The sequence below is a fragment of the Ostrinia nubilalis genome, chromosome 29 (assembly GCF_963855985.1).
Source record: "Ostrinia nubilalis chromosome 29, ilOstNubi1.1, whole genome shotgun sequence".
In the NCBI taxonomy this organism is placed as follows: domain Eukaryota; kingdom Metazoa; phylum Arthropoda; class Insecta; order Lepidoptera; family Crambidae; genus Ostrinia; species Ostrinia nubilalis.
The window spans coordinates 3505323-3517380 of record NC_087116.1 but is presented as its reverse complement, the minus strand read 5'-3'; the positions used below and the strand labels follow the sequence as shown (position 1 = coordinate 3517380).

General features: G+C 38.9%; 1 protein-coding gene across 1 annotated transcript in view; it reads left to right on the top strand.

Annotated features, from left to right (window-relative positions):
- Positions 1–7762, top strand: part of LOC135085609 (serine/threonine-protein kinase BRSK2) — a 75321-nt gene extending 67559 nt beyond the window's left edge. Inside the window, 3 exon segments of the mRNA XM_063980384.1 lie at positions 1469–1550; positions 2100–2216; positions 7289–7762. Of these exon segments, the coding sequence (XP_063836454.1) occupies positions 1469–1550; positions 2100–2216; positions 7289–7470 (381 nt within the window). The 3' untranslated portion in view covers positions 7471–7762.
- Positions 7763–12058: the final 4296 nt, after the last annotated feature.

Genomic DNA, 12058 nt, shown 5'->3' with positions numbered 1-12058 from the left:
AAATACAGGGTGGCCCAGAAGAAAATTCACTTTTGAAAATTCAAGGAAACGAAAACTGTACATTTTTGTAGAACTTTAACTATTGCAATTTAAAGGAAATTTAATGCAATTTATTTTAAAATTTACTTTCTTTTATAAATTTTATCGTACATGTGATTCCCTTGACGATTACAAAATTCGGTCAACATAAATTTTGGAAAACTTTCGTTAGAGTTACCTCGAAATGGATTCAGGATGGACGAATGCTGCAGAGTTTTTGGATTATTAGAGTATACTCTGCTCATAAGGTAACTCCACAAAAAGAAGTATGCTGGAATGAGATTAGTACTTCTTAGAGGCAGAATGATTTCATCCCTGCTTAATTGGTTTGTTGCATTGAAAGGATGATTAATTGTTAAGAGCGCTATACTGGTAGGCTGAAAAGCTTTTTGCAGCCTACCAGTATATTACCATTATATTATGCAGGCAAATTTAAAAATAAATTGCATTAAATTTCCTTTAAATTGCAATAGTTAAAGTTCTATAAAAATGTACAGTTTTCGTTTTCTTGAATTTTCAAAAGTGAACTTTCTTCTGGGCCACCCTGTACAAATGAGTAGGTCATCTTCATAGAAACGCACGGGCGCGGTTTGTATGTGAGCGCGCCAATACGTATGCGGCGCGCACGCACACATTGACGAAATTTAGCGGGGAGCCAGTGTGTGCGTGGGCGCCGCATACGTATTGGCGCGCTCACATACAAACCGCGCTCGGTGCGTTTCTATAAAGATGACCTACTCATTTGTATTTACTCCGGCCAAACCCAACCAGTGAAGGCTAAGTTTGTTTAGAAAGTTAAACTATCATTGGACCCGCAACGAAATTAATCAGAAGAATGTCTTTCCCGGAGACTGAAATCCGGGCCTTTTCAAGGCGAGAGTGAATAGGCACTTACAGGGCAGATATGTACCATCTTAGACTGCATCCTACTTAACACCAGGTGCGTTTGTGGTCAAATACCTGCCTTGTTATGACAAAACAAAAAGATCATAGGAGATTAAAGTTAAGGTTTGACATCTCTCCATTACAAAGCAGATGACAGGAGACAAAATAAAGGTTTAAGTAACCTTTATGAAAAGATATACACCACGGGTAGTAAAGGACGTAGGACATTTATCAACCCGGAAAGGGATCGTAACCGTAACAACTCGAGGCGGTCAGTATTCTTTGTATGAAACTACATACTGCAACGCACACTTTTCCGCACCGTAACGTAAACGCCTCGTCTCGCGGTTCACAGCGCGCGAAAGGCGATACGGTGGTGATTCCTTTCCGAGTTGATTAGTCTGCTATGACCTTAAGCATCATTTATGATCCCCAACGTTGGTCCCAATGCTACTCGTCCAACGTGGCTGAAGAAAATAGTATTGGCACCAACGTTGGAACAAATTGTTGGCTATTTCTGAATGATTGTTTTTTTGTTTTCCAGAATGGAACTCACCCATTGGGATCCAGTTCGTCTGTCACCAGCGGATCTAGTGGATATAAGGTAAATATACATTAATAAATTAGTATACATTAAACAAGCTTTTATTTACACTTTTGCCAAAAACAAACTTCCTCAAAATTAGTAATCCTCAAGTGGATTTTATTGTATTTTTATCTTTTTGGAAAACTAGTTTGTCACAAATTTTATTATTATTTACTTACTAAATTTTGGGTAACTTTGAATATCTTCAGGGTAGTTTGAACAGGAAAAAAACGCATTAGTGTATAATGTGAATTTCTATAAAAACATGTAATTTTATGGCATAATTTTTCAAACAAGACATCATTTTTCAACCTTAAGACAAAGGTTAACTGGTAGAGAATTTCCAATGGCATTTAAGTACGCCTTAAAGCTTATAAAAGCTGGCATTAAAGTTTAAATAAATAAAGTTCAAAGTATGCACGTATTATGGTGTGAACTATATTCCCACTTCCATATAAAAGGTTAAGAATGAATTAATGTTACCCTGACTGTATGTATAGTATACCCATAATTATTTTAAGTTCATATTGCTAGTTGATTTTGCTACCAAATCCAAACGCAACGGCATCAGTAATGTACGTAATGTCAGTCGTGCGATTGCAGCAAAACGTCAGGCGGCGCGCCGCCGAGCCCGCGTCGGCGTCCCTCGACCACGAGATCATGAGCTGCGGCCGCGACCGCGACCGCGCCGACCGGGACCTGTCCGGTGAGTGTGTCGCTAGAGTATTGTGGTACAGGGGCCGAGCGAGAAAAAAGTGCATCGATTTTTCAGTGACTCAAGCAAGGAGCGCGCTGGCGCAAAGGTAAAAATGTCGCTTCCCACGCGTCATGAACCAAGTTCAAACCCCAAGTGTGAAAAAGATTTTCTGGTTTTTCTGATAAAGCCCCATAAGTCACATAGTAAAAAAATGTCGAGGAAAGAAAAAAGTATACCATGACCAATGAAAATGATCCTTTCCCGTTCAAAAAATGTTATCAATGTTGCCATCCCTCTCATGCAAAGCGAGTATGCTAACATGAGCGACTGGGACAGAAATAGACCCGTAATCTACGTGATCAACGTTTCGGAGGAGGAGTAATCCTTGTTGTAAGTAGAAGGGAGACAGAACAATCGTGCGGAGAGCGGCCTCTTTAATATGAGGGCAAAGCTAACATCAGAAAGACTAGGCTCTTGTGTAGTTGAAATTAGAGCGTCTTTGCAACAAAATTTGAGTGAGAAGAGTAAAAAAGCAGGAGAAAACATGACTCTTCTCCCCCTCTATAAGTAAGAGAGAGACCGGAACCATCGTGCCTCTACTATGGGAGCAGGGTGACGTCAGCCCGCGTCGGCGTCCCTCGACCACGAGATCATGAGCTGCGGCCGCGACCGCGACCGCGCCGACCGGGACCTGTCCGGTGAGTGATTAACGAGAGTATAGTGGTACAGGGGCGTTCTAATTTCAATAGGTGCTGCAATTTCGCCGCTTGGAGTACGCAGCGGGTTGGCGCGAAGGTAAAAATGTCGCTCCTCATGCGTCGGGACCCAAGTTCAAACCCCAAGATTGGAAAATATTTATTAAGATTTTTCTAAGTTTTCTGACAAAAACCGCAGTCGCAAAAAAAGACAAAAAGGCGAGTTAAAGAATACGGGTGGAAACCAAAGACCAATAAAAGTTTCGAATGTTGTCATCCCTCATGCAATGCGAGTATGCTACTATGAGAGACGGTGACAGATAATAGACCTGTATCTACGGTTTCAGAGTAGTCCTTCTGTAAGTAGAGAGACAGAACAATCGTGCGTCTAATATGAGACCATGGACCACATGGGCTCTTATGTAGATGATTTAAGAGCGTCTTTGCAACGAAAAATTGAGTAAGGTAAGTAAAAAAACATGGTAGCGCATCAATGACACCTTCTCCCCTCTCTATAAGTAAGTAAGAGAAAGAGAGAGACAGGAACAATCGTGCCTCTACTATGAGCGCACGGTGACGTCAGACCGCGTCGGCCTCCCTCGACCACGAGATCATGAGCTGCGGCCGCGACCGCGACCGTGCCGACCGGGATCTGTCGGGTAAGTCATTTATGAAGATATCGTGGTACAGGGGCGTTCTAATTTCAATTGGTGCTGCGATTTCGCCGCTTGGTGTACAGAGCGCGCTGGCGCGAAGGTAAAATTGTCGCTTCCCACGCGACGGGACCCAAGTTCCAAACCCCAAGTGTCAAAAATAAATATTTAATAAAATTGATTTTCAAAATTTTCTATCAAAAGCCGTATAGTAAAAAGGCGAGTTATACGGGGGAAACCGTGAACCAATAAAAGTTTCGAATGTTGCCATCCTTTTCACGCAAAGCGAGATCCCAGCATGAGCGACGGTGACAGATATAGACTCGCTTCCACGTAGACCTGTATCTACGGTTTCGGAGTACCTTCTGTAAGTAGAGAGAGACAAAACAATATGAGAACATGGTCATCAGAAAATGCTGGGCTCTTGTGTAGTTGATTTAAGAGCAACTTTGCTACAAAGATTTGAGTAAGGTGAGTAAAAAAACATGGTAGCATCAATGACTCTTCTCTATAAGTAAGAGAAAGACAGAACAATCTTGTCTCTACTAAGAGCGCACGGTGACGTCAGACCGCGTCGGCCTCCCTCGACCACGAGATCATGAGTTGCGGCCGCGATCGCGACCGCGCCGACCGGGACCTGTCGGGTGAGTCTATCGCTAGAGTATTGTGGTACAGGGGTCAAGCGCGAAGAAAGTGGATCGATTTTTCATCACTGTTGGTAAGAAGCGCGCTGGTTCAATGGCGCGGGAGCCGCTTTTCATGCGTCGGGAACCGAGTTCAAAACCCATGAATGTAAAATATTTATTAAGATTTTTCAAAGTTTTCTGACAAAAGCCGCATAGTCGCTTAATAAAAAGACAAAAAAAAAGGCGAGTAAAAAAGAATGAAATCATGTCCAATAAAATAAAAGTTTCGAATGTTGCCATCCCTCTCATGCAAACCGAGTATGCTACTATGAGAGACGGTGACAGATAATAGACCTGTATCTACGGTTTCAGAGTAGTCCTTCTGTAAGTAGAGACAGACAGAACAATTGTGCGTCTAATATGAAACCATGGATGGACCAAGGGCTCGTATGTAGTTGATTTAAGAGCGTCTTTGCAACAAAAAATTGAGTGAGGTGAGTAAAAAAACATGGTAGGCATCAATGACAATGACACCTCCCTCTCTATAAGGTAAGTAAGAGAGAGAGAGAGACAGAAACATCGTGCCTCTACTATGAGCGCACGGTGACGTCAGACCGCGTCGGCCTCCCTCGACCACGAGATCATGAGCTGCGGCCGCGACCGCGACCGCGCCGACCGGGACCTGTCCGGTGAGTCATTTAAGAAGATATCGTGGTACAGGGGCGTTCCAATTTCAATAGGTGCTGCGATTTCGCCGCTTGGTGTACGGAGCGCGCTGGCGCGAAGGTAAAATTGTCGCTTCTCATGCGTCGGGACCCAAGTTCCAAATTCCAAACCCCAAAAAAATATTTATTAAAATTGATTTTCAAAATTTTCTGACAAAAGCCGCATATTAAAAAGGCGAGTAAAAAAAGAATACGGGGGAAACCATTACCAATAAAAGTTGCGAATGTTGCCATCCCTCTCACGCAAAGCGAGATCCCAGCATGAGCGACGGTGACAGATATAGACTCGCTTCCACGTAGACCTGTATCTACGGTTTCGGAGTTCTTTCTGTAAGTAGAGAGAGACGAAACAATATGAGAACACGGTCATCAGAAAACACTGGGCTCTTGTGTAGTTGATTTAAGAGCAACTTTGCAACAAAGATTTGAGTAAGGTGAGTAAAAAAACATGGTAGCATCAATGACTCTTCTCTATAAGTATGAGAAAGACAGAACAATCGTGTCTCTACTATGAGCGCACGGTGACGTCAGACCGCGTCGGCGTCCCTCGACCACGAGATCATGAGCTGCGGCCGCGACCGCGACCGCGCCGATCGGGATCTGTCGGGTGAGTGTGTCGCTAGAGTATCGTGGTACAGGGGCCGAGCGAGAAAAAAGTGCATCGATTTTTCAGTGACTCAAGCAAGGAGCGCGCTGGCGCAAAGGTAAAAATGTCGCTTCCCACGCGTCGGGAACCAAGTTCAAACCTCAAGATTAGAAAATTTTTTGTAGGTTTCCTGACAAAAGCCGCTTAGTCGCTTTAAAAAGACAAAAAAGGCGAGTAAAAAAAGAATACGGGGAAACCATGACCAATAGAAGTTTCCAATGTTGCCATCCCTCTCATGCAAAGCGAGTATACTACTATGAGAGACGGTGACAGATAATAGACCTGTATCTACGGTTTCAGAGTAGTCCTTCTGTAAGTAGAGAGAGACAACAATCGTGCGTCTAATATGAGACCATGGACCATGGGCTCTTATGTAGATGATTTAAGAGCGTCTTTGCAACGAAAAATTGAGTAAGGTAAGTAAAAAAACATGGTAGCGCATCAATGACACCTTCTCCCCTCTCTATAAGTAAGTAAGAGAGAGAGAGAGAGAGACAGAAACATCGTGCCTCTACTATGAGCGCACGGTGATGTCAGCCCGCGTCGGCGTCCCTCGACCACGAGATCATGAGCTGCGGCCGCGACCGCGACCGCGCCGACCGGGATCTGTCGGGTGAGTCATTTATGAAGATATCGTGGTACATGGGCCGCTAGCGATGGAAGTGCATCTAGTTTTCAGCGTCGCAAGCAAGGACCGCGCTGGCGCGAAGGTAAAAATGTCGCTTCCCACGCGTCGGGAACCAAGTTCAAAACCCAAGTGTAGAAAATATTCATAAATTATGTCTTTTTCCTCCAGTAAGTAGAAGAGAGACAGAACAATATCCGCATCCTTCAACCAGATTGTGGATGTGGACTATTGTGGACTGCGGCCGCGGTGTCGCGACTAGGGGCCTGTCCAATAAAAGTTATCCACAAAGGTGGAATTTATAACTCCCGTCCTGGACGATATTTCATATAATATACAAATAATAATATAATATATACATATAATATTATTACCTCTTTCGTCGCACGTCATACAAGTACACACACACAAAGCGGTCTTCCTCTCGTTGGAATATGCACCGTAAATCCCAGGTATTAAGAACTTGATGATCCCGCAGGTGCACACACGAAGCGGTCGTCGTCCGAATGCAGAGAAGCCTCCTCCTCGCCCCGGCGCGGGCTCGAGTCCCGGGACAGCTCCATCAAGGACGAGCTGCGGCGGAACAACTCGCTCAGAGACCGGCGGGACCTTCTCTCGTGGGAATGTGCACCTTATAGTTAGGCATTTTAGGAGCTTTTTAGTGCGATGATGCTCTTTTGTTCATTCGTCTTGTCGTTCTAATAGGGCGTGGTTAGTGTCTTTCTCTTTCCAATTTAGTGACGTAGAACGAGATGGCGCACACAGAGATTATTTCTTGATTTTCTTAACGATGTTTTTGTTGTCATTTTATGGAAGTATTGTTTTCTCTTTCTTTTCCATGTAGTAGAGTGAGAAGGATGAATAGAAAAACTTTTGTCATGGGATTTGAACTAGGGTCCTGACGCGTGGCAAGCGACTTCTGCGCCAATGGGCCACCCGATTAAGAATAAGAATAAGAAATTTATTCATAATGTTCATTACATGTCAAATTTTCATTATTCTGAATCGGCGGTGAAATTATTCTACCCATTGACCGTTGGTCTTCTTCTCATCGGAATGTGTACCGTATTACTTAGTACATTAGGGTCTTATCAGCTTGATGATGCCACAGGTGCACACACGAAGCGGTCGTCGTCCGAATGCAGAGAAGCCTCCTCCTCCCCCCGGCGCGGGCTCGAGTCCCGGGACAGCTCCATCAAGGACGAGCTGCGACGGAACAACTCGCTCAGAGACCGGCGGGACATTCTCTCGCGGGACAGAGACTCGGCGGTTCCCACTACGTCTATTGCGTGAGGCTGTGTCGTGTCTACGGACGTGTTTCAATTGATTGTGCCGCGTCAACACTGTTTTTGTGCAAGGTTAGTTTTTTGTTTTCTATACAGGGTTGCGATGGGTAACGTTAAAATGACTCGGTCAAGATTTCTGCTGACAATTTTACACTAAAGTACGGCCAGTTGGCTACTAGTTAGCAGCGATACAAACGGTCGATTCGACTGTCGAACTGACAATATATTCTGTCTCTTCCCATCTTGTATAATTGTCGTAATATCTCGTTCTCCCGCCAAAATATGTCAAAGTTAAACCCCTGCTATTCTAAATGACTGATTATGATGATGAATATAATTCAATGACCATGACATTGACTTTGTTTACATTTGGTATCGCTTCTCGTTGGCCGTTCTTTAGTCATATTTATTGCTGTTAACACTTAACGGACACTAACCCAGACACAATAGAAGTTTTATTGTTGAATGCTATAGCAGTTCAGTGTCCATGAAAGTGTTAAACTATGAATCTATTCGCCTGGAAAATTAACCTGGGTGGAATGGTTCAGAGGTTATATTTTACACCGAAAATTCCACTTCCTTAATCCAGGTTAAATCTTTGAAACTACTAGTCAATTGACGTACTTTTTAATTCATGTGGGATGAAAGCATATCAAGCTATGCTGTGGCATCTTATGTGATGCGATTTTGCAACTATATTTAAAATTATATTGTTTTTTAAGGTCAGTCACGAGTCATTTTAATGGTATACATTCTATATTAAACGACCTGTATACATACATATATCATGGTGTGACTATTTATATACCGTTGTTTTAATTATATTTTATAGTATGTAAAATTGTATACAGTTTGCTTATTTAATATATTATTTTGTAATTGTATCACTTCTCTTAAACTATTGTTACTTCATGACATCGGGCTATGTTATCCATTCTAATACGTAAAATAATGGATGTTGATATTGTAATATAGTCCTTGTTACTTGAATAGAGAGATTAAAATAATTTGCGACTGATAAATGATCTCATAATGACGTATCCTAAACTCTACGTAATATTTTAAGTTACCTTAAATGTATAGTTAAGTTTCATTATACGTAAATTTTTCAAACAATATCCTTGCGAAAAAAAAACAATATAGTGTTGATGATTGTGCATAACAAGACTTGTTAACGTAGTAAAAAATATTAATTGGACTGTACGCTCACATGTACAGTTGGATGTGGAAACTTCTTGCAATCACTGATGTATGGTAAACTTGTGACATCTATCAAATCGTATAATTTCTGTTTAATGACATTCTAAGATTGTTCACTATTTCTCTAACATAAAAGTCGATATAATACAGAGTGTGAAGTCGGCTAAACCTTTTAATTCAAGAGCATCATTTAATTAATTGTTTAAGTATGTACCATTGCCAACATATTTCTTACACTTACTATACCTTTTAATAGACTAAACGTCAAGGTTGGATACTTCGGTTAACTTAAAAATAGTATATTTATTTTAATACCTTTTCCATCAGTATTGCAAGAATTTTTCCCAAAAAAGTTTTTAGATCTAATAGGTATCACTCTAGCTTCCTTTCCAACACAATATTTTTTTTATATATATTTATACATATAAACGAGTAAATTTTGGCTTCCAATTTGTCCTGTTATCAGCCAAAATGTTTTTAGGTAATCGTGGGATTCATTTGTAATTTAAAATCGCGTTTTAACCATTTGATGAGCGTAGCAGCTTGATTTTTTTAAATACCCTAGTCACTATATTGCCACAGAGTACACTATATTGTGGTTAAATGTAAAAGAAAGTTTTTAAATTTCAAATCATTTACAATTTTATCAATCTCCATCAATATGTAGTTATTTCTGTATACACTATTAATATTGAGCCTTTAAATAAAAGAGGCTCATAAGTAGAATGTTTGAGCTGGAGTTGACGCCTGTTAACTGTCAAGTGCGTGCTGTAATGCTGTTTGATACAGGCTTGTAAGTAGTCGCTAGTGCCTAAAGAGCGAAGATTGGTCAACTTTAAAAGACAGCGAGTGTTAAGGACCGTACAATTCCTTAGTCTGCCATTACTAATGAGACAAGGCTTAAAAATAGATGAGTCACATTTTTTATCGTCTTGGAGAATTGAATCTAGACTAGAATAAAAAAAGAGAACTGGCAAAATTTAAATTATCAAATCAAGTTTAATACATTAACTGTATGCAACTTGCAGTATGCGAGTATATTGTGGTAAAAATGGTATTATATAAAAAGGATATGATATATTATCATGAGATATTATATGACTAAGCGATTCTAAATTACAAATAATCTCAATTTTAAAAATTATATAAAATGCGCCCAACAGATAGCGGATGATTTTTATAATTATACATAATAATTATTAGCTGTATTTAGTAAGCTTAAAATGTGTGTTAATATAATGAAAAAGTATATAAAAAAATAATGAAACCGGCCATTTATATTAAAGCTATCCATGTACTGAGTTAAAGCATATTAGTTTAAGGCCTGAAAATATTTTTGCAAATGAAAATAAATGTGTAATAGTAATGTATGAACGCTCTGTCGGTCCCCTCTACTGCCATACTTTAACCGCTTTAAGGGTTCCCGCTGTGCCATTGGGTTGCCAGAGTAAAAAATATTGATTTTATGATTTTGACGCAAGCTAGCATTGTAAGAGTAATCAATCACAACTATTACCTTAGTGTATGCAACTGCCAGAGCTCAAATCAAGACGTGTGAAGGAAGTCTCTGTATATATTTTTTTCACACTTCAAACTCAAAATGTCAATATAATTTGTGGAGAAAGTTAAACATATACCCTCCATGTAACTTGACATTTATCTTGTGCATTTTGTTAGCAATATTTTTGAAAAAACAAAACTAAATTCAACAGGAAATAGTGTGGTAGATTTTGGATGAATTCTGGCAACCTAGTGAATAGGCGACTTATGATAGTAGGAAACTAGGGGTGTTTTGAAAGACTCGTCATTTATTGGATAGATAAATTACATATAATAATATACACATAAAGCGACAATATCAAGGTACAATGTTGGACTTCAATGGTCTTATTTTATGAATCATAGGAGTTTAAAGTGTATTAGATCTTTGACCTTGGATTTTAAAGTCATAATCGTCGTCAGATATACAGACATACACTGTAGGTGCTGTGAACCAAAAATTTATGTATATTCACTAAAAGACCAGTCCTTCAAATCCCCTAGAATCTATAGATGTAAATAGTTTGCACGTTAAAACATTCGACCACTACATTAATATATCACTATCCAATGAAAATAGCGCCTAAATATGAAAATCATATATACACGTATAATATAGGTACCCCATAAACAATTGTAGCATCTATATTTTGTATAAAAATTCCCACAATGTCCAATTACAATTTTTAATGGTATAACCCAATTTTTGTGGTGGTCGAATCTTGTAAATGTAGGTCAAAATATAATATTTATACAAAGATTATAAAAGTCAATATCGTTAATTTTTGTTTATCAAAAATATACAACTTGCAAAAATATACAAATAAAAGAATTGCTTCAATTAATAGAAATAATTAGAAGTATCTAAAGTTGAAGAGTCCTGAATTCCAAATACAATAACACTCTAAAATGAACTCTAAATAAATACAGTAGAGGACACGTTTTTGTGTAACATTTAAAAATGGGTTTAAAAATAGTTACCATGAAACTAAAATTGTATACAAAATTTTAGTTAAACGGCAAGTTGTATATAATATAATAATATATATAAACAGCAATAGGGATGTTTCCTGGGTCAAAAAGCAAGAGTTTTAATTAGTCCGTCAGTTAACTTATCAAAAAATACTCTACACGTATTTTTCACTTTTTCAAACTAATGAAAATTTAAAGAGATAAAGCGCGCCAAAGTTCATAAGAAGAGGCCCGTGACGTCAATGCTTGCATAAAAGTGCCGCACGTTGTGACGTCGTGCAGAACTTCAACGCACCATAACTATGTAATTATTTGTTAGATTGACAAATAAAAATATATGTGTCCAATATTTTTTGATATTAAACATGACGGACTAAAAAAATTTTTTTAGGAAACTAGCCTATTGTCTTGTACAGGAGACAGAAACGTTTCGCTATTGTACATTTTTGTATTTCTCATATACATTGTTAATATGTATTGAATCTCATGTAAATAGATATAGTTTGTGTGGAATAGAAACGTTCAATAGTATGAATGGTGTTGGATTGTACACGCACATACGTGATTAAAACAACTGTGTTTAATATAGACGCGTTTTGAAATATATAGTGAACAATATAATGGTAATGCCAAAATATATATTATATTTATATTGTGACTATATTATTTATGTATGTATATTCTTGTTTTTTTTATTATACAGACGGATCATAAATTATTAATAGTTATTTAAAAAAATGAAATCAATATTCCATTATAGTGTGTGTGACTATTATAGAAGCGAATGTAATGTTGTAAGACTACAATAAATTGATTTCATTTTTCTAAATTAAACAAACGGCTTTAGATAATCCATTCATAAAATATTATATTAAAAGCAACAT